The sequence below is a fragment of the Aquarana catesbeiana genome, linkage group LG07, assembly GCF_042186555.1.
Source record: "Aquarana catesbeiana isolate 2022-GZ linkage group LG07, ASM4218655v1, whole genome shotgun sequence".
NCBI lineage: Eukaryota > Metazoa > Chordata > Amphibia > Anura > Ranidae > Aquarana > Aquarana catesbeiana.
Genome location: NC_133330.1, coordinates 115425713 through 115448282, shown reverse-complemented (window position 1 = coordinate 115448282; position 22570 = coordinate 115425713). Strand labels below are relative to the sequence as shown.

Here is a 22570-nt window from a genome sequence, read left to right as displayed (position 1 = left end):
AGGTACAGTGTGGCTCCCTCTCTGGTGGTGCGGGTACAGCGTGGCTCCCTCTCTGGTGGTGCGGGTACAGCGTGGCTCCCTCTCTGGTGGTGCGGGTACAGCGTGGCTCCCTCTCTGGTGGTGCGGGTACAGCGTGGCTCCCTCTCTGGTGGTGCGGGTACAGCGTGGCTCCCTCTCTGGTGGTGCGGGTACAGCGTGGCTCCCTCTCTGGTGGTGCGGGTACAGCGTGGCTCCCTCTCTGGTGGTGCGGGTACAGCGTGGCACCCTCTCTGGTGGTGCGGGTACAGCGTGGCTCCCGTGGTGCGGGTACAGTGTGGCTCCCGTGGTGCGGGTACAGCGTGGCTCCCGTGGTGCGGGTACAGCGTGGCTCCCGTGGTGCGGGTTCAGTGTGGCTCTGGTGGTGCGGGTTCAGTGTGGCTCTGGTGGTGCGGGTTCAGTGTGGCTCTGGTGGTGCGGGTACAGCGTGGCTCTGGTGGTGCGGGTACAGCGTGGCCCTGGGGGTGCGGGTACAGCGTGGCTTTCTCTGGTGGTGTGGGTACAGCGCGGCTCTCTCGTGCGGGTACAGCGTGGCTCCCTCTCTGGTGGTGCGGGTACAGCGTGGCTCTGGCAGTGCGGGTACAGGATGGCTTTCTCTAGTGGTGTGGGTACAGCATGGCTCTCTCTGGTGGTGCGGGTACAGCATGGCTCTCTCTGGTGGTGTGGGTACAGCATGGCTCTCTCTGGTGGTGCGGGTACAGCGTGGCTCCCTCTCTGGTGGTGCGGGTACAGTGTGGCTCCCGCTCTGGTGGTGCGGGTACAGTGTGGCTCCCTCTCTGGTGATGCAGGTACAGGTGTACAGCGTGGCTCCCCTGATGGCGGCCTGCATGCGGGAGCCGGGAGGAGGACAGAGGGGTTTTTTTTGTGCGGGGGTGGCTTTTTTGTCGGCCTAGGCCAAAACACAGCACTGATGACAGGCACAGCCCCACTTCAGGAGATAATTTCTTAGTTGCTTGGAACTGAATTCAAATTTCCTGGACCATACTGCAGTTCAGATAATTTCAGGTGACATTACTACTTATGCTTGTTTAATTTTTGTGTTGTGGGTAGAACATGAATGGGGGACAGTGTAGGTAGACAGTGGTGCACAGGCTGTTTTTTACTTTTTTTTTTTTTCTTTTAATTACTGTATGCTCATTTATAAATTTACTCACTGACTGTATTTGTTGTCCGTCCCTTCATCATCGTAGGTGCGTCCTGGGTAACACGACCATCCTGGCGGAATTTGCAACGGATGAAGAGGTGAGCCGTTATCTTGCACAAGCTCAGCCACCAACACCTTCTGCTCCTGGCGCAGGCTGGCAGCCATTGGAAGTGGGACAGAACCATCAGGCTGAACCGGTAGGGCCAGCCCTAAACCTTTTCGGAGGGACCACAGGGCTGGGACAGTGGAGCAGTGGTGGCGGTGGTAGTGACCTGCCAGGCGTGTCTCTTTGGGGTACTCCAAGCTACACATCCAGCCTGTGGGGGGTGCCCAACACAGAGGATGCCCACCGGATGGGCAGCCCTGCCCCTTTGCTACCCGGTGATCTTTTGGGAGGAGGGACCGACTCAATATGAACTTTGAACTTTCAACTCTGACCTCGTGACCTTTCAGAGCAGCAGCACTAACTTGACCTTTTTGTGTGTTTTTTTTTTTCCTTCAAACTTGCAATAAATACATTTTAACAAAAAAGAGAAAAAGAAAACCAATGGTAGACTTTGATCGCTAATGTTACAAAAACCTGCGGTCGCTTTCAAGGAGGGTGCATTTTTCTCTTTTTTTCCCTTTTTACATTTTTCTTTTTTGTGCTTGCAAATTCCTTCCTCCCCCTACTGGAGATCAGAAGAAATGGGGGAGGAGGGATGCTGAAAACATGGGTCTGGGGGGAGGGAGATGTCGAAAATAAAAAAAACTAAAAAACGGACAAAAAACACATATCAGTCTTGAAATACTTGAATAATGAAAGCCAATGTTGAAAGACAATGTGAATTCACAAAACCTACCATTTAAGAGTCATTTTGTGCTGGGAGGGGTAGGAAGCGCAGAGTGTTTTTTCTTTTTTCCTTTTTTTTTTTTTTTTTTTTTTTTTTTAAACCATGGCATTCGGGGACTGCTGAAAGCAAATTAAGTTGGTGCAAAAAGTTTTTACTAAAAATGCAGGAAGGAGGGGTATTAATAAAAAAAAAAAAAAAAAAAAAAAAAAGCAAGCCTGTTTGCTGCCAGAATGGACTGTAACATGTTTGCACATTATAACTTTGATGTTCACACTGGTAGCAAAATGTTTTAGCCATTCACACAACTGTTTGTATTCAGGGTAAGTGAGTGGGAATACTTCTCTAACATGCATTTGTTTAACATTTCAAGGCAAAATGTGGTAACACAGCTCATGTTTCTTTTCCAGCTTGATGTGGAGAGGAAAGATATTGAAGTGGTTAACAAATAATACAGTTCTATCAGGCTGATCTTGTATACTGTGACTATCATACATTTAATATTGGCAGTCTGGCCGATTCATGTTATTATCTGTTAGTCACACCTACACAAACCTATGGTTAATGTCCAAGATTATGCTTATAGTGGTTTTTAGCTCTTTGCAGACCAAGAGTCAGTGAGTTGGCAGACCAGTTCTAAACACTTGCTCTTTCCCCCACTTGTTTGTTTTTTAGGATAAAGCCCTTACTATTTAGTTCCTCTGAATATTGCATTCAACTGTGAATTAAAACAGCAGGCTCTCCATATCCTCTTTGCTGTCAGAGGCCTAAAAATTTTGTAACAGTAAGGTTATTGTCAGGTCCAAAATTCTGAGATCCAGATATCTTACTGATGGCACTTAAAGATTTTGAACGTCTTTGTTATTTCATGAAATTTTAAAATGTGTGTTAAAATGCAGTTGGAAAATGCAGCCTAGCAGACTGCAATTACAGCACTTGATGCACATGTAAAGCGCAATCAGTCAGGGTTTGAGGTCAAATTCTCTAGAATTGGAAATATAGTTTAATAGGCTTAATTCACTTGAAGGTGCTGCAAACCTTGCTCTATCTACCTGTGACAACAGCCTTTATACCTACTCTAAGCTTTTGCTTTTATTACTGCCTTAGCTAAATTGTAAATTGCATTTGCCATTCATCCTGCCTCTCTAACTGGGCTGGGTCAATCAACTTTGGCATCAACATCGTTTTCCAGCTTGCACTGACTTTTTTTTTTTCTTCCTTTTTTAATTGCAAGGCCATGGAACCATTTCAATGCAAGTTGTCCTTACAGCACTAACAAAATGCATCATGTGAGCTAAACTTCAGAACAGTCTTACGGGTGGAGCTATACTAAACAGATTTGGACATTCAAAACAGTTTAAAATGGCTAAGGAATGACGATACCAGTTAGGTTAATCTGCTGCTAAATACTTTGCTCCTTTTCATAACAGGCATATTACCAATCTGCACCTTTTTAAAATTGCCATTAAACTGTTTAAGTATAATACAATTTTCAGATATTTTGCTTTTACTATGAGTGTTATCATAAGGGTAAATAATATAATTTTTATTTTGTGTTTTTTGTGTAAATGTCATCAAATCCTGTAATACAAGTTTGCACTGGGTTCTATTTTTCATTGGTGTGATGATTTTTTTTTTTTTTTTTTTTTTTCCTTATTAAAAAAAAAAAAAAAAAGAAAAATATTCATAAGTGACATTGTACACCTCTTTAAGAATGTTTATTTCTGACCTCTAACCACATATTGCCCCCAGCTTCTAGCCTGTTAGCTGCCTAAAGCAGTATTCATTTTGGTTGCTTTAATGTTAAACTTTAAATTAAGTCTGTATAAGTTTATGTATACGAGCAACACAAACCAGTGTACACAGTGGTCTGTTTAATATTGAAACCTACAAAACAGGTCATTGTCCTGTTAAAATGCACCTCATCTACATATAAAGGCAAGCATTTTGTCAGCTTATCACATATTTATGAGAATGTCCTCTAACAGTGTAATGGGAGCTGTTCATTTTAGAGAGTCAAACTAAATATGCATCACTGACATATTCTTTTAAAAGATTAGCTGCATAATAATGAATGTATTTTCACTACACAGAATGGATGCCAGTCACTGGTACACTTAACTGGATTATTTGTAGGTGCTCCGTGAATGAGAAATGCTTCATAACATATATAGTGCTCCTTCATAGTTATAGTAGACCGTTCCATATACTTTTAAAGGATTTTTGTTATTTCTATTCATCTTAATGGCACAAGTGGTCAGTTATAGCATGCATCATCATACATTTCTTGTGTGAATTTCTGTAAGCTTTTTACTATATTTAAGGCTGGAGTACATTTATGTTTCCACTGGTTGCTTACTTGTTTGTCTTTATTTCCTACAACCAATCCATGGAAATTCCCTGCTATTTTACTGCATCCTAGAACATTGGTTTACCCAGTCGATAGTTCTGGCAGGAATCTGTGCCACATACCAAAAAGCCCTATATAATGGCTTAGACAGTCAGGTTTTAGGCTGACCCTATCTTATAGTGGTTGTAAACCCTTACATCTACCCAGTGAAGTGACTGGCCTCAGGTGATCTACAGAGGTGAAACAAATCCTCATACATAAGTTGTACCTGTTCATCTGCAGCCATTTGTCCTGTACATCCTTGTAAAACTCAGAGATGAAAAGTATTTTTCACAAACTCACAAAGCAGGGGGTCATAGAGCTGCAGTAACACACTGTACAAGAGCTCTGAGAGCTGATTGGAGGGAAGGGGCACACCCACTTCACACAGGAACAGAGCTGAGACTGTCGTTCAGCTGGAGATTGCTCTCCTGTTACACTATAGAAATATGTGCTTTGTTCAAATATAATGTCTAAGGTTTAAAAACACTTTGAGTTTGATTGAACCTGTCACCATAGCAGACTTTGCAGTGCTTCTAATGCTAAGCATTTTATGATGATAGTGCCATTCATTTGTACTATTGTATACCACGCTTGTAGACTGTGGTATATGCAGTTTCCTTAACCAAGCAATGCCAGCAGCCAGTGGAAACAGAATTGTGCTACTGTGCACTTGCCTTTTGCAGCCTGTAAGTGACTCTTGACCTAACTTGGGCCTAGCATTTTCACCTAAAATGCCATATGGGGTTAAAGTGTTCTTTTGTTCCCATAGGGTATAAAGAGTCACCTGAAAAGATTCATATATGTCTACCTTATTAGGCTGATTTCACACTGCCTTGTCCGTTTGACGGACTCCACTTGCTCAGTGGGGGGAACAATCCGCTGATCCCCGCTCAGTAGGCGGATGACAGGTCCGTCTCCGCTCACGGTGTTGAGACGGACCTGTCAGAGTCCCGCTCTCCTCTATGGGGAAAGCGGATGAAAACGGACCGCCTGTCCATTTTCATCCTTTCCGATCCGCTAGACCAGGGATATGCAATTAGTGGACCTCCAGCTGTTGCAAAACTGCAAGTCACTTTATGCCTCTGCCTCTGGGTGTCATGCTTGTTGCTGTCAGAGTCTTGCTATGCCTCATGGGAGTTGTAGTTCTGCAACATCTGGAGGTCCGCCAATTGCATATCCCTGCGCTAGACGGATGGAAAATAAGTACTTCCATCTGTCTGGATTTGGTGGAGAGGATTGGACAGCAGCGGGTGTCAGCAGACATGTCACCGCTGACATCCGCTGCTCCATAGGGTTGAATGGAGGATCCAATAAGGTCTGCCTGAAAAACTGACAGGCGGACCTGATCGGAAAGCCTGTGTGAAAGGGGCCTTAAACCTTTTTTTTTTCACCTTATAGATGAGCTTATTCAGCTGAAGTGAAAAGGTGAGGTCATTTGGGTATGATTTATTATGAAGTGTCATGCTACGGAGGCAAGTCTTACAGGTTAAATTTATGGTAGATCACTTTACCAAAGCAGATTATACTACATTTGCTAAAACACTTATGTCCCCTACTGATGATATTTGCATGTTTAACTTAATGTTATTATCATCATATTCAAACCACTAAAATAGAAGGGGAGGAGTGAACCATGTCTTATATTAGACAAATGTTTTTCTCCCATAGAATATTTGCTTATGCTAGCGTATTTATCACCTGCACATAATAGAAAAGGGTAATTTGTGGGGTTTTTATCCTTTTTTTGTTGCCTATTAGAGCTCAAAACATTGATCTGTACTAAGTTTGTATATGTAAATTGATTGTACCAACAACATTGCTGACTGTACTTTGCACGGGTGATATGTACACTTGAAAAAAAAATGAAGGTACAGGATGGTTTCTTTGTAGCAAAGTGCTAATTGGTCACTATAGGCCTGTAACTATGCATTGTAAGCGGTTTAGTTAATGCTCTCAAATTGATTGAAATAATGCTTGGCATCTGATAGCTGCATTAACTAAACTGTGAGCACATGCATGTGTATTTGAGGCACAAGGATATAAAGGCTTTGTTCACTAGTGTGTGTGATTTGGTTGTTAATTTAGTTTTATAAGGGCAGGTTTGTTTACTGAAATTATAATCTCAATAGTTTGTTTTCAAGCATGGGGCAATTATGCAGTAAAGACAATGTATCAGTATGATTGGCTTAGCATATGTTTGACTGCTAAACTAAATCACAGCCAGCGGTTCAAAATGTATTTTTTAAGTTTTATTGGTAAATGACCTACATGATCAAACAAAAATATTTTTACAGGCTGGTATGGGCTTGTGCAGCCCTGGGAAAGTGCTGCAAAATCACACCAGTGTGAAAGGGGCCTTAATGATACAGAAAGCCATCTGTGATAGGCACAGTCCTTTTTAGTAGATACCACTCAGATTCTATAAATCAGATGAGGCCAGCATCCAAACACACCTGCCATCCATGCTGTCCACTGTGATCATTAGTACTCAGCTAATATTTAGCAACTGAAAAAATTGTTGTTTTTTAGCCAGTAAAATAATTGAGACCTTACAGGCACAAATAAGGGCTGTCTATCTTATTGAGATTTTATGCGATAGACCAACACAAAGTGGCACATAATTGTGAAGTGAAAGGAAAATGATAAATGGTTTTCCAAATTGTTACAAATATGTGAAAAGTGTGGCATGCATTTGTATTTAGTCCCCCTGAGTCAATACTTTGCAGAACCACCTTTTGCTGCAATTACAGATGCAAGTCTTTTTTGGGTATGTCTTTACCAGCTTTGCACATCTGAAGAGCGAAATTTTTGCCCATACTTCTTTGCAAAATAGCACAAGATCTGTCAGATTGGATGGAGAGTGTCTGTGAACAGCAATTTTCAAGTATTGCCACAGATTCTGAATTGGATTTAGGTCTGGACTTTGACTGGGCCATTCTAACACATGAATATGCTTTGATCTAAACCATTCCATTGTAGCTATGGCTGTATGTTTAAGGTCATTGTCCTGCTGAAAGGTGAACCTCTGCCCCAGTCTCAAGTCTTTTGCAGACTCTAACAGGTTTTCGTCTAAGAAATGTTTCATGGTGGGGATGGTGTGTTTAGGGTGATGTGCAGTGTTAGTTTTCCACTACACATAGCATTTTGCTTTTAGGGTAAAAAGTTTAAGTTTGGTCTTCTCTGACTAGAGCACCTTCTTGCACATGTTTGCTGTGTCTTCCACATGGCTTCTCGCAAACTGCAAACGGGACTTCTTATGGCTTTCTTTCAACAATGGTTTTCTTCCTGCCACACTTCCATAAAGACCAGATTTGTGGAGTGCAGGACTAATAGTTGTCCTGTGGACAGATTCTCCCCCCTGAGCTGTGGATCTCTACAGTTCCTCCAGAGTTACCTTGGGTATCTAGGCTGCTTCTCTGAATAATGCTCTCCTTGTCCGGCCTGTCAGTTTAGGTAAACTGTCATGTTTTGGTAGTTTTGCAGTTGTACCATACGCTTTCCATTTTCAGATGATAGATTGAACAGTGCTTCGTGAGATGTTCAAAGCTTGGGATATTTTTTAAAAATCTAACCCTGCTTTAAACTTCCTTGGCCTTTATGACGCTGTTTGTCCACTAAGGTTCTCTAACAAACCTGAGGGCTTCACAGAACAGCGTATTTATACTGAGATTAAATTACACACAGGTGGACTCCAAGAATTTAGTGACTTCTGAAGGCAATTGGTTCCACTAGATTTTAGTTAGGGGTTTTAGAATAAAGGGGGCTGAATACAAATGCTGGCCACGTTTTTCTTGTTTTTTTTTTTTTTTTTTTTACAAATATCTGAAAAGTATTTATCATTTTCCTTCCACTTCACTATTATGTGCCACTTTGTGTTAGTCTATCACATGAAATTCCAATAAAATACATTTACGTTTTTTGTTTGTAACATGACAAAATGTGGAAAATTTCAAAGGGTATGAATACTTTTTCAAGGCACTGTACACCTAGTTTTAAGTGTGTGTGTGTGTGTATATATATATATATATATATATATATCTCCTTCCTTGATTCATTTTCAATACCATTCATTATTTTACCCCAACTCTGTTTGCTTTGGTCCCCTTTCACACGGGCTGTCTGTTTAGATCCGCCTGTCAGTTTTTCAATCGGAGCTGATCAGACCCTCCATTCACTCCAATGGAGCTACGTATGTCAGTAGTGACATGTCTGCTGACATCCGCCACTATTCGATCTGATCCTGTTCACCAAATCCAGACGGATGGTGGTCCTATTTACCATCTGTCTGGCGGATCAGATAGGATCACATGCCAACGGACTGCCTGTCTCCCCATAGAGGAGAGCCCGTCTCTGCTCTGTAAAGTGAGTGGAGATGGACCGGTCATCCGCCTGCTCAGCAGGGATCAGCGGAGCAATCCCATGCTGAGCAAGCAGAGTCCGTCCAATGGAGGCGCCTGTGTGAAAGGGGCCTTAGATAATATATTAGGCCATAATCTGGAGGACTTCTTTTTAAAGCATATTAATAAAAAAATATATATTTTTTTTTTTTTTACATCAGCTGTCCACTTTGTCTATTTAGCTCTTAGACCCCTTTCACTCTGCCAACGTTTTTCAGGCGCTACAGCGCTAAAAACAGCGCCTGCATAGCTCCTGAAAAAAGCGGCTCCATTCACTCCAGTGTGAAAGCCTGAGGGCTTTCACACTGGAGCGGTGCGCTGGCAGGGCGTCACAAAAAATTCTGCCAGCAGCTTCTTTGGAGCGGTGAAGGAGCGGTGAACTCACCGCTGCTCCCTATTGAAATCAATGGGGCAGCGCTTCAATACCGCTGGCAAAACGCCGCTCCGGCAGCATTTTGCGGGCAGATGCAACCCCTTTTCGGCCGCTAGCAGCCGAATAGCGCCACTAAAACGACAGTAAAGCGGCGCTAAAAATAGTCCCGCTTTACCTCTGACGCTGGTGGCGGCTCGGTGTGAAAGCCCTCTTAAGCTCATTAGGAATTTCTTATCCATTTCAGTCTTGTACTGCTTATGACACTGGGCTTGTTGAATAACACACGGCAAAAAGTCATCCAGCAATCCAGCACCTAGATTCCAACGTTCAATGATTTACAATGAGAAAACTATTGACTCTGGATTTCTTTCTGTAAATTACCTACACTTGGCCTTCTTTTATATATATATTTTATGGACATGTTTCCATAAACTAAAACTTATATCGGGAATAAATCTCATCATACAACATAAAGACACACTTGTAATGCATTACAATTTATAACGCACATAAAAGGCCTATACTTCAATGTGGTATTAAACCCAAAAACAAATGTATTCTATCACATCTCACCAATTCTTAGATGTGGTGGTTTGACTCATTTTCTTTTTTAGGCTTTTCTTTTCTTTTTATTTTCACCTGCTTATCTAGCCAGTAAGTCTGGTATTTTTCAATGTACTTTACCAGACCAAACTGCCTAGACAGACTGGCAGAGAAATGAGGCAAAACATTTAACACTGACAGGGATACCTAAAATGGACAACATTTATTCAGTTATGTAAAATGTTTATCCCAAAAGGAAAAAAAGAAACCGTTTGCTCTGCTTCAGTTTGCTATTAAAGTCCAACTAAATCTACTAGTTTAACACTATCCTACTCCCAGACTGGCAATGCTGCTGCATGAAGGTGGCTGCTTTACTACTTTATCCAGAATGCAGACGCACTAAGACAGGGAGTGTGTTACTGGCAGGATCACAAGGTGAAATAAAGGGAAAAAAGCTTAAAAAAAAAAAAAACAAATGCAGCCATCGCATCTAAGCTGAAGTATATTACGATTTTGGTTTTGGGTTTTATAACCGCTTAAAAAAACCCACTTCAGAAAACAAAAGGTCCTTATTAAAAAACATTTGTAAAACTAATTGAAAACAAAATATCAGACAAGGAACCATTGGTGGCACTATGGACACTCTTCAAACCTAAATGTACAAAAGTGCCACGTCCTGAAATGTTTAATACAAATCACCAGAACTAGTTGGATTGCAGTCCAGTAACTGCAATCCAATTAGTTCTGGTGATTTGTAATTTTAAAAGTAAGATTTATTTTGTGTCTGTGCTGTCATTTAGCATTTCATTTTAAATATATGGTTAGGTCCATAAGTATTTGAACAGTACCAACATTTTCATTATATTGTTTCTGTATGCCACCACAGTAAATTTCAAATGGAGCACTTAGTATACGATTGATGTGTAGGCTTCATATTTAAAGCTGGGGTCTAGTTTAAAAACATATTCAAGCTGATGTTTCCTGTAGAATCTTTTTTTAGTGATGCTCAGCTCTTTCAAGACGTTTAGCAAAAATGTGTCGTTTAGGAATTACAGCCAGTTTGTATTGTCTATCCATAACCCCCCTGCCAAGCGGCTTGCTGTGAGAGCACTGGTCAAGGGGAGGAGCCAGGGGTGCTGGCTGGGGACCCGAGAAGAAGAGTATCAGGGTTGCTCTGTGCCAAACCACTGCACTGAGCAGGTAAGTATGACATATTTGTTTTAAAAATAAATTAACCTTTAATATCACACGATCATGTCACTTTTTACCTTCAAATGCTCTGGGGTTGCTTTCGGAATATGTTTCTGGTCATTGTCCATCTGTATTGTAAAATGCCATCCTATCCTGATAGCTTTTGAACCCACCCTGTTTGAATTGCATAAACAATCCTATGATTCCATATTGTCTGAGACTGCTGCCAGTCATTTAACTGTTTGACAAAGATGGGCTTTTTTTTTTTTTTTCCCCCTTTAACACCTCTTGAGAACCATTTGTCCTCCCTGTCCAAAATGTACACCCTTCAGTTCTTCAAAGAAAATACATTTTCCCCTTGGTATTAATACTCTATTGGGTTGATTTACTAAAACTGCAGCTTGCAAAATTTGGTGCAGCTCTGCGTAGAAACCAATCAGCTTCCAGGTTTTTTTTTGTCAAAGCTTAATTGAACAAGCTAAGTTAGAAGCTGATTGGCTACCATGCACAGCTGCACCAGATTCTTAGTGCACCACTTTTAGTAAATCAAGCCCATTGTGTTCTGTTTCTCTTCTGTTTTATTGGCAACCTTTTCTGTGTAGCCACAAAACACTGAATTTTATGAAGCCTTCTTTTGAAATGAGTCTTTAACAATGATACACCTACCTCTTGGAAAGTGTTCTTGACTTGGCTAGATGTTGTGTGTTATCTAGCACAATTCTTTTTCATGGTCATTCAGAGCTTCTGATGTTTTCAAGCTCACCAGCACATTCCTATTTTACAATAATTTGTTTTTTAAAAAAATGTTAATTTGACCACTCCTAATCCATCTCTCTGATGAATTTGGTTTGTTTTCATATGGCCTGTTTCATTTACATTAACAGCTCTTTGATCCTCATAATGAGAGTTCACAGCAACAGCTTTCAAATGCAAATCCCACAGTTGGAATCAGTTGAAGGCGTTTTACCTGCTCATAAAAGCCTTTTCACACTGGATGCTTTTTCACTGGGGAGGTGAAAAAACTCCTGCAAGTAGCATCTTTGGAGCACTAAAAAAAATGCCTCAAAAGAGCCATTCTACATTGAATACATGGGAAACACCTGAAAAGCGCCTCAAAATGGTTCTTGAAGCAGTTTGAGTCACATGACCTTCAAAAATGTGCACCGCTAATGCTTGAAAAGCACCGCAAAATCGCTTGGCGTTTTATGGGCAGTTTTTGAGCGCTTCAGTGTAGAAGGGCTCTAAGGATTCGATTCTGTTCACACCTAGATTTGGTACCACTCGCCACACAATTGTTTATTGGCTTTGGTCTCTTGAAAAGATGGGGACTGCATATAAAAAGTGCTGCAATTCCTAAACTCTTCGCCCAATTAGGATGCAAATACCCCAGCATTACTACTGACAGTCTGCAGTTTCAGACCACAATCAATCTTTTAATTCAACTCCAATTTGTTTTTTGTAAAAAGCTAAAACAGTTAGGCCATAAATACACATTAATTTTATAAATGTTTCTACATTGAGATCAGCACACACATTACCATCTGACTTTAAAATCTTCTTAAGATCTACCAACTAGGGGCTTGGCTTCATTGCATACAAATTGAAAGGGTTTTTAGATGTCCTTTTTATTACATAATTTTGGTAAATCTAATGGAGTGGATGCAAAAGTTGTACAATCTCATTCGGATTGTAATATGTATGTTAAGCTAAACTGTATGCAGTGTATAGGAAAAAAATAGCAATCTGTGGTTAAACTTCTGTAAGGTTCCATGCACACTGGACTTAAACGTCAATTCTACAGGCGTTTGATGGTTTTTTCACCTGCCTCTAGAAGCACTTCTATTGTGTTCTATGTGTCTTTGCACATTATGACTACTACAGGCGTTTTCTGTCAGGGACGTTAAGAGGCAGGAAAAAAAAAACCCTTCTCTATCGCGTTTTCTGGAGAAGATTAGGAGCTGTAAAAATATCAGTCTCTCCTAAACTACTCTTATCTCTTCTGAACGTCAAGTTTCAACGTTTTTTTAGTAAAAAAAGTGTGTTGTCACTGTACATCATTTCCTGGCTTATGCAGAGGGGCGTGTAATGCAAAAAACACCTAGAAACTAAATGTTCTTAAACTCTCATAGACTCGCCTAAACTTTGTACAATTTGTGTCTTTTATGCCACGTTTTTAAGCCAAAAACGTTGACGTTTTTTCTGCTCCTAGTGTGCATGGAGCCTAAATGTAATCAACTCACAAACCATTTAGATTTAGGTGATAGATACAGTTCAAAATTAGGTTAGAAGTAGTAAAAGTATAAGTAAACCCAAATGGTAAAATCTCATACAATCATTAAGATGTTAGTGTAATTTCAAAAGCTTTATTATAAATCCTAATTTCCGTGAATGTCCTTTTTTGGCACTTTAGTTATAGGCTGACAATGCTCTTTCCCTGTCTTCCATTTGGATATTTGTATTGTCCCCCTGTCACATGGAGCTTCCAAAGGAGAGTACAATTTCAACACACTGCTGTCCTTTATTTTGTAACCTGCCCTGAGAAATGACTGCAGTGCATGCATGTAGACAAGAAGTGGCTGTAAAGATGCTACAGGCGATCAGCAGAGCTGAAATGCAACAAAAAGGTGAAAACAAGTATTTTATTAAAAAGGCAGTTTGATGCACAGTGCTTTAGAAAATGAAAGGGTTTGCATCTACTTTAAGTATTATAGACTCTTCTATTACTTATGCCTATATGAAAAAAGTAGAATGCCAAGGTGATTTGGTATCCACAGAGGTAGCAAATCTTGACACAAGTGTAGTATGCTAATCCAAGGGTGTGACTCTGTGAATGGGTAAAGCTTCACTACCTCTGCAATATTATGCAACACAGGAGTCAATAAATAGCTGCAACAATGTATTGTGTTTTGCTGCTACATTGCCATCTTTTGCGTTTTGCTTTCAAGCCTTGGAATATAAACACATGATAGCTGATTTACTAAGGGATTTGAGGATGTTCACACAATAAAATTCATGAAGATGTCTTTTATTTATCTAATCATGTGCAGATTAAGTTCTTTATTCACACGATTGGATAGTTGAAGTGAATCTTCACACGTGAAGATTGTGAACATTTTCAAATCTTGTGAGCCTTATTGAGAATGAGGGCGGATAGGCAGCTGTGTTTGGATGCAACAAAATGTTGCCACTGATGCAGCAGCACTCAATGATATTAACACATACAAATTGGTCTGGTAAAGGGAACAAAACTGTATTGGATCACCTCAAACATTTTAATATTTAAAGCAAATGCCCCATCCATCCATTACTCCATTGTTTTTGTTGAGAAATCACATTAAAAACGCCCCCTAGCATTTCTAGCTGCAGCCACTTTGAGTAAGGGCAGATGATTTATGTAGCATTTATTTCCTGGAATCCATCTTCCCTTCGCGCAGGCAGGCAGGATAGTATGCTTGGCTAAGAGAGCCCCTTTTTGAAAGAAAAAAAATGCCCATTATTATGCCTCAGATGTATGACATTATTTTGATCTAGGCCCGAAACCAGAAAGCAACTGAAGAAATGTAAAAGAGAAAAAAAGTGTTTTTTTTTTTTTTTAATTCTTCTCTTTAAATAAACGTGTCATACATACCTTCTCTGTGCAAGCCTTCAACCTCCTCTGGGGTCCCCTGCTGATGCCCCTGGCTCCTCCTATTTGCTGAGTGCCCCCATAGGAAGCCGCTTACTGTGGGGGCACTTGTACAGGCTCAATCCTGAGCCACACTGCCTGCATCCTTAGGTACACAGCGCACAGCTTGGCCTTGTTCCCCTGCTCCCTCGTCACAGGATTTTGATTAACATTGGCTCCTGCTGCTTCCTCTGTCCTGTGAGAGGAGAGAAGCTGCTGCTCTTGGGCACAGTGCTGAATCAAGATCGGCTCAGGTTGGCTGGAGGGAGCAATTTTCAAAAGGTTTTTTACTTTAATGCAGAGAATGCATTAGAGCAAAAAAACCTTTAGCCTTTAGAACCACTTTAAAACAAGTAAATATAATATACATTCTTGGCTATATACTAATGCTAGCATCATATGGATTAAAAATAGTAATGTTGATTGGGAGAGTTTAGTTCCACTTTAGCTGACTGGTTTGCATATGTCCAGTACTGTGCCTGAACATGAATTTCTTCCAGCGCCAGTCAGAGTCCCTAATTTCATGCAACTGCTCAGATGAGCAGTTAAAGGTAAACAGTGGCAGCTCCTGCCATTTAATATCCATGGTACAAATCTGGCTGTAGATGCTCAAGTGTGCACAGGACTGAACAACAAGAATCCCTCTTTCCTGCCTCCAAAGATCTTTAGCCTTAATAAATCAGTCTCCCATGACTGTTTATACTTTTAAGAAGAAATATACAATACAGTACAGCTTGTCACTTGTCTTTGGCAGGAACTTACACACATGCAGTGTTTCTGTCTTTATATCCTCAATGAAAGCTACTCAGTAAGGTAAAACAGCATCTTATATGAGAAAAATACATGATGTAAAATGTGCTGCTGAAATTGAGTCTAAGTATAGCCATATAGTTGAAGAGTAAGTAACCCATGTTTATAATAGTGTTTGTTGACCTTTTCACTGTATCATTAGTAAAGTGAGTCACTATAACCTATTTAGGCAACCCTAAACAAATTTCTTCTGCATACATACATACATACATATGCATGCATACACATAATGCCTGTTAGTGACTGAGTGCTAGTCAACCAAACTTCATGAGAGCAGCCTTTTTGTCAACCAAAACAATTGGTTATATTCCAACATGCTATACCCAAAATGTGCTGCATTTCCCAGCTGACATCTGCTTACAAACAACCCCTTCATTTTTCTATTTCAGCATGGAACTAGCAGTTAAGGGAAACACAACTACACTCTTAAAAATCCTAGTCAAATTTATGCAGTTGGGGTGATGCATCTATATTGATAATCGGTACAAGTGTTCCATTACCAATGGCACAGGTTAGTTTAAAAGTAGAAGATGTAGGGGCCCATAACCCCAGAAGTGTTTGTGGTCCAGTACTGATTTTTAGTTTTTGAAGTAACTGGAGAAGATACTTTGAAACTTGAGCTATCACTGTTACTGTTTTTATGACCTTTTAAAAAGGATGAATTAATCTTTTCTTTCGGGAGAGTTTTTGAAGTCCAGCTTCACTCCATCATCCGACAAACTTCCAGGGGTGTTGGATGCCTGGTTTCCTGCTATTCCTTGTAGTTCCTCTCACTGGTTACTACATCACTACAAGACACCAGATGTTGATTCTTTGGCAGCCATAGTTCATCAGAAAATAGTATCCCCTGCTGCCAGATAACTATGTAATATTAATTTTTCTAGAGCTAATTTCTTAAAAAAAAAAGTTTCAGGTGACCGTGGCTTTAAATACTTTGCAATTAAATAGCACTGTTTTAAAATACCGTCTAAACAAATTGCCAATGAAAAAAACATAATGGGCACGCTGCAGTCTGTGTTTTCCATCTGTGTTACTTTACATGTCAAAGTAATTATAAATCTAACAAAGCTTTATTTGGGCTAACACTCCCAAATATGACCATTTACATACCTGTGAAACGCTGCTAATCTCCAGCAGACATAGTGATAGAGTAAATTCATAATTATCTCCATAGGTATATATACTGGTAAATGTTTTCTTACTGGGGATTTTCTCTTTTTTTCCTTTGCACTTTCCATTAGCAAGTTGCAGTCGAGCTGTTGTATGAATATGGAAACAAAATAATATCCTAAAAAAATACTGTAGATGGCACTGTAATGCTTATGTAATGGTGCCATTTGTCACATTTTTATTTAAGGAAGAGTATGGCTGATTCAATAAACTGTGGTAGGAGATAATTGCAAAGTGCGCTACCCCTTAGTGACCAGTCAACATTCACTATAGTGGGTTCTGCCCAGCACTAGGTGTGTTTTGGGTACAGAGTTTTGCAGTTATCACTATTTGCGGTTTAATTATTCCATTTGTGTATGTTTTGTTCTGGGTGCTTTATACCTGGAATAGCTAGAAAGCCTCTCCTCTGTCATTAGCACTGTGACATCGTTGTGTCCCATAAAGAGTCAATGTTTTCAGAATAAATTGCTCTTCTTTGATTTTATTACTGTGAATGATAATGGCAAAAATGTATGACTAAGGGCTTGTGGGTGTTAGAGGTGCGTTTACTATTCATCCCTATGTGTTGTAAGGAGGAGTAAAAAACAAAGCACAAACTGATTTTACCAGATGTTTAGCCCTAAGGCCCCTTTCACACTTGGCAATTTGAAATCACCAACAGAATCGCTGTGCTTCTGCTTCTGATTCCAAATTGCAGCACAATGCGCATTGGGGTGCCATTATTCTTAATGGCACTCCAAAAGTGGTACAATTTTGTCTCCCAACAAGTAGAGGTTTCAGTTGTAATAGGTAGTTGTATTGGATAAAACTGCATTTTCATGGTTCTGCCAGTAATTATCATGACACTCCTTTTATAGTCTCTGATCGACTTCTGTTTGACCACCCTGTCGAATAAAAGCTGCTTAATCAGCAGCTGCAGTCAATGACTGCAGTACTGATCTGTGCATTCCGACAGCTGGGGAGTCTCCCCAATGTCAGAATACAATAGCACAATAGGGAGGATTCCACCTTGAGCATGGAAAAAAACAGAACCATGTATGGCCAGCTTTACAGCTGACAGAAAAACACCTAGTATGCACAAAGAAAAATCATACAAGTTAACTGATCATAGTGATCCTGACCACCTGTTTCCTGTAAATCTAGCAGTGTGTTTTGTCTTGTCATATAAATGGTTACCCTTTGTATTTAAGATTGTTTGAACGATAATAATGCTGTGTTGCTAACAGGGCAGTGTTAATAATCTAGTTTTTGAGGTTTGAATTAACGAAAATGTGGTGTTTTAAGATTAAAAAAAAATTTCAAAATACTGAATATTTTTTGTTTCAGCAAAAACATAATACTTTCAATTAAATATACCGAATTGTGGTGTTTTTTTTCTGGGGACAAACTCAGGAAATCCTGCACAGGGTTGAGCAACATTGACCCCTCAGTTTTAGCTGAACTCCATCTCCCATAGTATCCAAAGTGGTTGATTTACTAAAAGCAAATAGGCTGTTCACTTTGCAAGGGCATATTCCCTAGAGCTTAGTGAATGTGGTGACGCGTTACCTTGTAGGGAATACCCAATAAAGTGCAAAGAAAATGAAAAAAAAAAGCATTTTGAATTTGCACTTTTTGGATGATGGAAGTCTGCAGGGCTTCACTAGGCTCTGGGCAAAATCCCCTTGCAAAGTGTAACTTACCTTGTAAAGTGAACACTATATTTGCCTTTAATCAACCTCAGAGTTGCTGGAGTTTGATCTTCATATAATCAAAGATGCCGAATAACCTCCTATGGCACCACATCCCAATACGATATATACACAAAAGGGGAAAAAAAGCTAAGGATTTTAAAGGCACCAGCAAAAAACCCCAGAGAGTGGAAATTAAAGAGTGGATTAAAAATGTCTTCATTTTGTTTGATACAAATTTTAAAATCCCATCATAAAAAAACCCATTTCAAGGTGTTTTGATCTTCATTAATATACAGCTTGTAACTTAACTAAGAGCTGCAGACCTATTGACACTGTTTACTAAGACATACTGAATGTATTTGAGAAATTGGGCCAAAGTAAGGTATGTATATATCTAATTCTGACCAGCCAAATTCATATATCCCTATAGTCAGTGTTTATCTGGCGCTCCAGATGGAGTAATCCTTAGGGGTATAGTCTGTGGCTGTAATAGCCAAATGGTGATGTATCCATAGAAAGGGGTATTAAGGGTTAAAAAGGAAGGCAGCCATCCTTCAGAGTGTGCCCAGAACTCTAAGACATGTAAGGAAAAAACAGGGAGGTGGAGGCGCCGACCTGAGTGTAGTATTAAAATGATGACTTTAATAGGATAAGATTAAAAACACTTACAAGATGATAGAAGATGCATGCTCGTCAAAGTAAAGTGCAGTCCTTGCATTCCACTTGGCTCTGTAGGTCCCACCGCTGTTCCGGATAGCTCTAAAGGATTAGGCAACTGGCTGGAATGGATCACAGTGTTTCTCCAGGAGCAAAGGAACCAAGCAGCTCCACACAGACCAGCATGGATCCAGCTTGGTTCCTTTGCTCCTGGAGAAACACTGTGATCCATTCCAGTCAGCTGATCAATCCTGTCCAGCTATCCAGGAACAGCGGTGGGACCCACAGAGCCACGTGGAATGCCAGGACTGCACTTTACTTTGACGAGCATGCATCTTCTATCATCTTGTAAGTGTTTTTAATCTTATCCTATTAAAGTCCTCATTTTAATACTACACTCAGGTTGGCGCCTCCCCCTCCCTGTTTTTTCCTTAAATTCATATAGCCCTTCTGCTGAAATTGAGAAAAAGGACAAAGCCAATCATTTTGACCTAGGCAGTGGGGTTGATTTACTAGGATAGCATGTTCACTTTGAAAAAATAATTTTCACTTATCTTAGTGAACGAAGAGGACTGTAAGTAACAACTCACATTGAAAAGAAAACAAGGGCATATGCAAGGAAAGTCCAAAAAATAAAAACTTTTTTTAGCTTGGTCATGATTGGATGATTTACATCAGCACTGCTTCACCTCGTTCACCAAGCTAAGTAAACATTTCTGTTTCAAAAATCACTTGCCCCATACACACGGTCGGATTTTCCGATGGAAAATGTCCGATCAGAGCGTGTTGTTGGAAATTCCGACCGTGTGTGGGCTCCATCGGACATTTTCCATCGGATTTTCCGACACACAAAGTTGGAGAGCAGGAGATAAAATATTCCGATCGTGTGTACACAAATCCGACGGACAAAGTGCCACGCATGCTCAGAATAAATAAAGAGATGAAAGCTATTGGCCACTGCCCCGTTTATAGTCCCGACGTACATGTTTTACGTCACCGCGTTCAGAACGATCGGATTTTCCGACAACTTTGTGTGACCGTGTGTATGCAAGACAAGTTTGAGCCAACATCCGTCGGAAAAAATCCTAGGATTTTGTTGTCGGAATTCTCGAACAAAGTCCGACCGTGTGTATGCCCCAATTGTGTGGTGAATGAGGTGAACTTGTGCTAACTTAAAAGTGGTTGTAAAGGCAGAAGGTTTTTTTATCTTAATGCATTCTATGTATTAAAATAAAAAACCTTCTTTGTGCAACAGCCCCCCTAATACTTACCTGAGCCCCATCTCGTTCCAGCGATGTGCACGAGTGCCACGGACATCTGTGACTCTCCCTCCTGATTGGCTGAGACACAGCAGAAGCACCATTGGCTCCCACTGCTTTCAGTCAAAGTCAGTTAGCCAATGAGAAGAGAGAGGGGGCAGGGTTGAACCGCAGCTCGGTGTGTTAATGGACACAGAGCTGAGGCTCGGGTGCCCCCATAGCAAGCTGCTTGCTGTGGGGGCACTTGACAGGAGGAAGGGGCAAGGAGTGCCAGGGAGGGACCCAAAAAGAGGATCCAGGCTGCTCTGTGCAAAACCACTGCACAGAGCATGTAAATATACCAGGTTTGTTATTTTAAGAACTAAAAAGGAGACTTTAGTATCACTTTAAATCATCCAGTCATGTGCAAGCAAAAATGTTGTTTTCCTAATTTTCCTTGCACGTGATTGTGTATTTTTACTTTTCATTTGTGACTGCTCCTTCTTTCAGATGCAACACTTTTCTTTATCTAGGTTGATTTTTGCAAAAACGTACTCCATCCATTAGTTAAACATATGTGACAATGCTGCATTTATATATATATAGAATAGAAACTTGCTGTTTCCACTGTGTTGTGTTCACTGCAACAAAAGGCATGCTGTGTAAACTTTAAAATGTTGCAATTTGTAATACTACTTCAATACCTATATGTGTCTTTGCTGCTATAGTTGCCTCTGAATATGTCTAGATGAGGTGTTTTTATGATTTTTATAGAAAGGAATTTACATCACTCTGGGTTGTTTACAGATCTGTGAATAAGCTTTCAACAAGGCATCTATAAGATGACCCACACTAATTTTGTTCTTTAGATGATGTAGTTTTGACCTTTTGTTTGTCACTCACATAAGCACAAAGCTTTTCAAATGCAACAAAGTGACTATTGTTTTAAGGCAGCATGCACCTGCAGCGATCACTGCCTACACCTATTATTTTTCAAGCACTAATAACACTGCAATTTTTTTCCCCGATTCTTGAATACATGCACATCTGTAAGAAAAGCCATACCCCTACACAGTCTATGCATATGTGTCATTGCACATCAGTTCTCATAACTAAAATATATCCCTTTTTTTTTCTTACAAATATAGATATTTGTTCTATAGCTGCCCTATTGCAGTTATGAACCGTACATTCCTAAGAAATAAGCTTTGAAACGTTGGGCATTTAGTGTGTGATGGGACAAGAAACCATAACTTATAACCTCAGTAAACATGGTCAACCTGCAAATGTCTTGATATCACAAGAAACCATGCTCTGTTTTGCAAATATCAACCCTAGCATTGTGCCTTACCCACAATTGCATTTTGTTTTTGACTAGCAAGGCAGGCAAATTATCTTAGGCATGGGCTCCTAAGAAGTATTTGCATATTAGAGTGCCTATGAGGCACTTAAGAAGGCATCCAAATGGATATGCAGGTACTGATCCTGTTTAGATGTCAGTTCTATGGGCAATCCAGTGTTCTTTTTTTATGGTAGGTGAATTTTATAGAGGAATTACAAATTTAAACAAAGTAGACCCTTGCAGGATGTAGTAAACTTTTCTATGTCCCCAGTTCCAGCACAGTTCAGAATTCATTTAGACGTGCCTATGTTTTCCACATTTCTTGAAGATTCAAACTGTAACACATTGTTCAGTTGAAGTGGCATGCTATGGGAACTGTGTATTACATGCAACTGATCTGATGCTTGCCTGGCAAATAAAAGCAGTAGAAGACCTTTAAGGAATTGCCATTTGTGTACCCCTAAAATTAACATGTTGGTATCCCTTTCAGATTGGGCTGATTAAAGTCACCAAAAAAACTTTTGTAAGTTGTGCTTTTTAGACTTTTTTATGCTGCCATTGATTTTCCCAGTCTGCTTTTTTTTGTTTTACCATATTACATTTTGACCTCCTGTAATTTTTTTATTATAGTACTATATTTTGACTGATTTTTTTTTTTTTTTTTTTATAACAACACTTAGCATGGTAAATATGCATTTTCACCATTTAATAATATCACAAAGTATTTAACTTTAGTTGATTAATTTTGGATTTGTATTCTCTATCCCTCAGCAGGATGAACCATTTGTTTATATTTAAAAATAAAATGTTGACCTGTTCTGTCCCCTAGTTTTTTGTTTAACCACTTCAATACCCGGCCATAGTAAAATGACGCCCTCTACTTTGTGGGGGGATAGCTGAATGATGCCTGTAGCTACAGGCATCATTCAGATATCATTCTTTCCAGCCGGCGATTCTGTGCACGATAAGAACAATCATAGCAGCAGTTCCGCCGCTTGATCGTTCTTATAGGCGACGGGAGGGGGCGTCCCCCCTCCTGCCGCCATCCGGTGCTTCTCCGGGCTCTCTCGTGGCATCGGGGGCCCGGAGACGAATCGGCCATGATGACGA

General features: G+C 40.2%; 1 protein-coding gene across 1 annotated transcript in view; it reads left to right on the top strand.

Moving 5' to 3' along the window:
* Positions 1–17910, top strand: part of TNRC6B (trinucleotide repeat containing adaptor 6B) — an 814361-nt gene extending 796451 nt beyond the window's left edge. Inside the window, 1 exon segment of the mRNA XM_073592654.1 lies at positions 1227–17910. Within this exon segment, the coding sequence (XP_073448755.1) occupies positions 1227–1596 (370 nt within the window). The 3' untranslated portion in view covers positions 1597–17910.
* The last annotated feature ends 4660 nt before the right edge of the window (positions 17911–22570 follow it).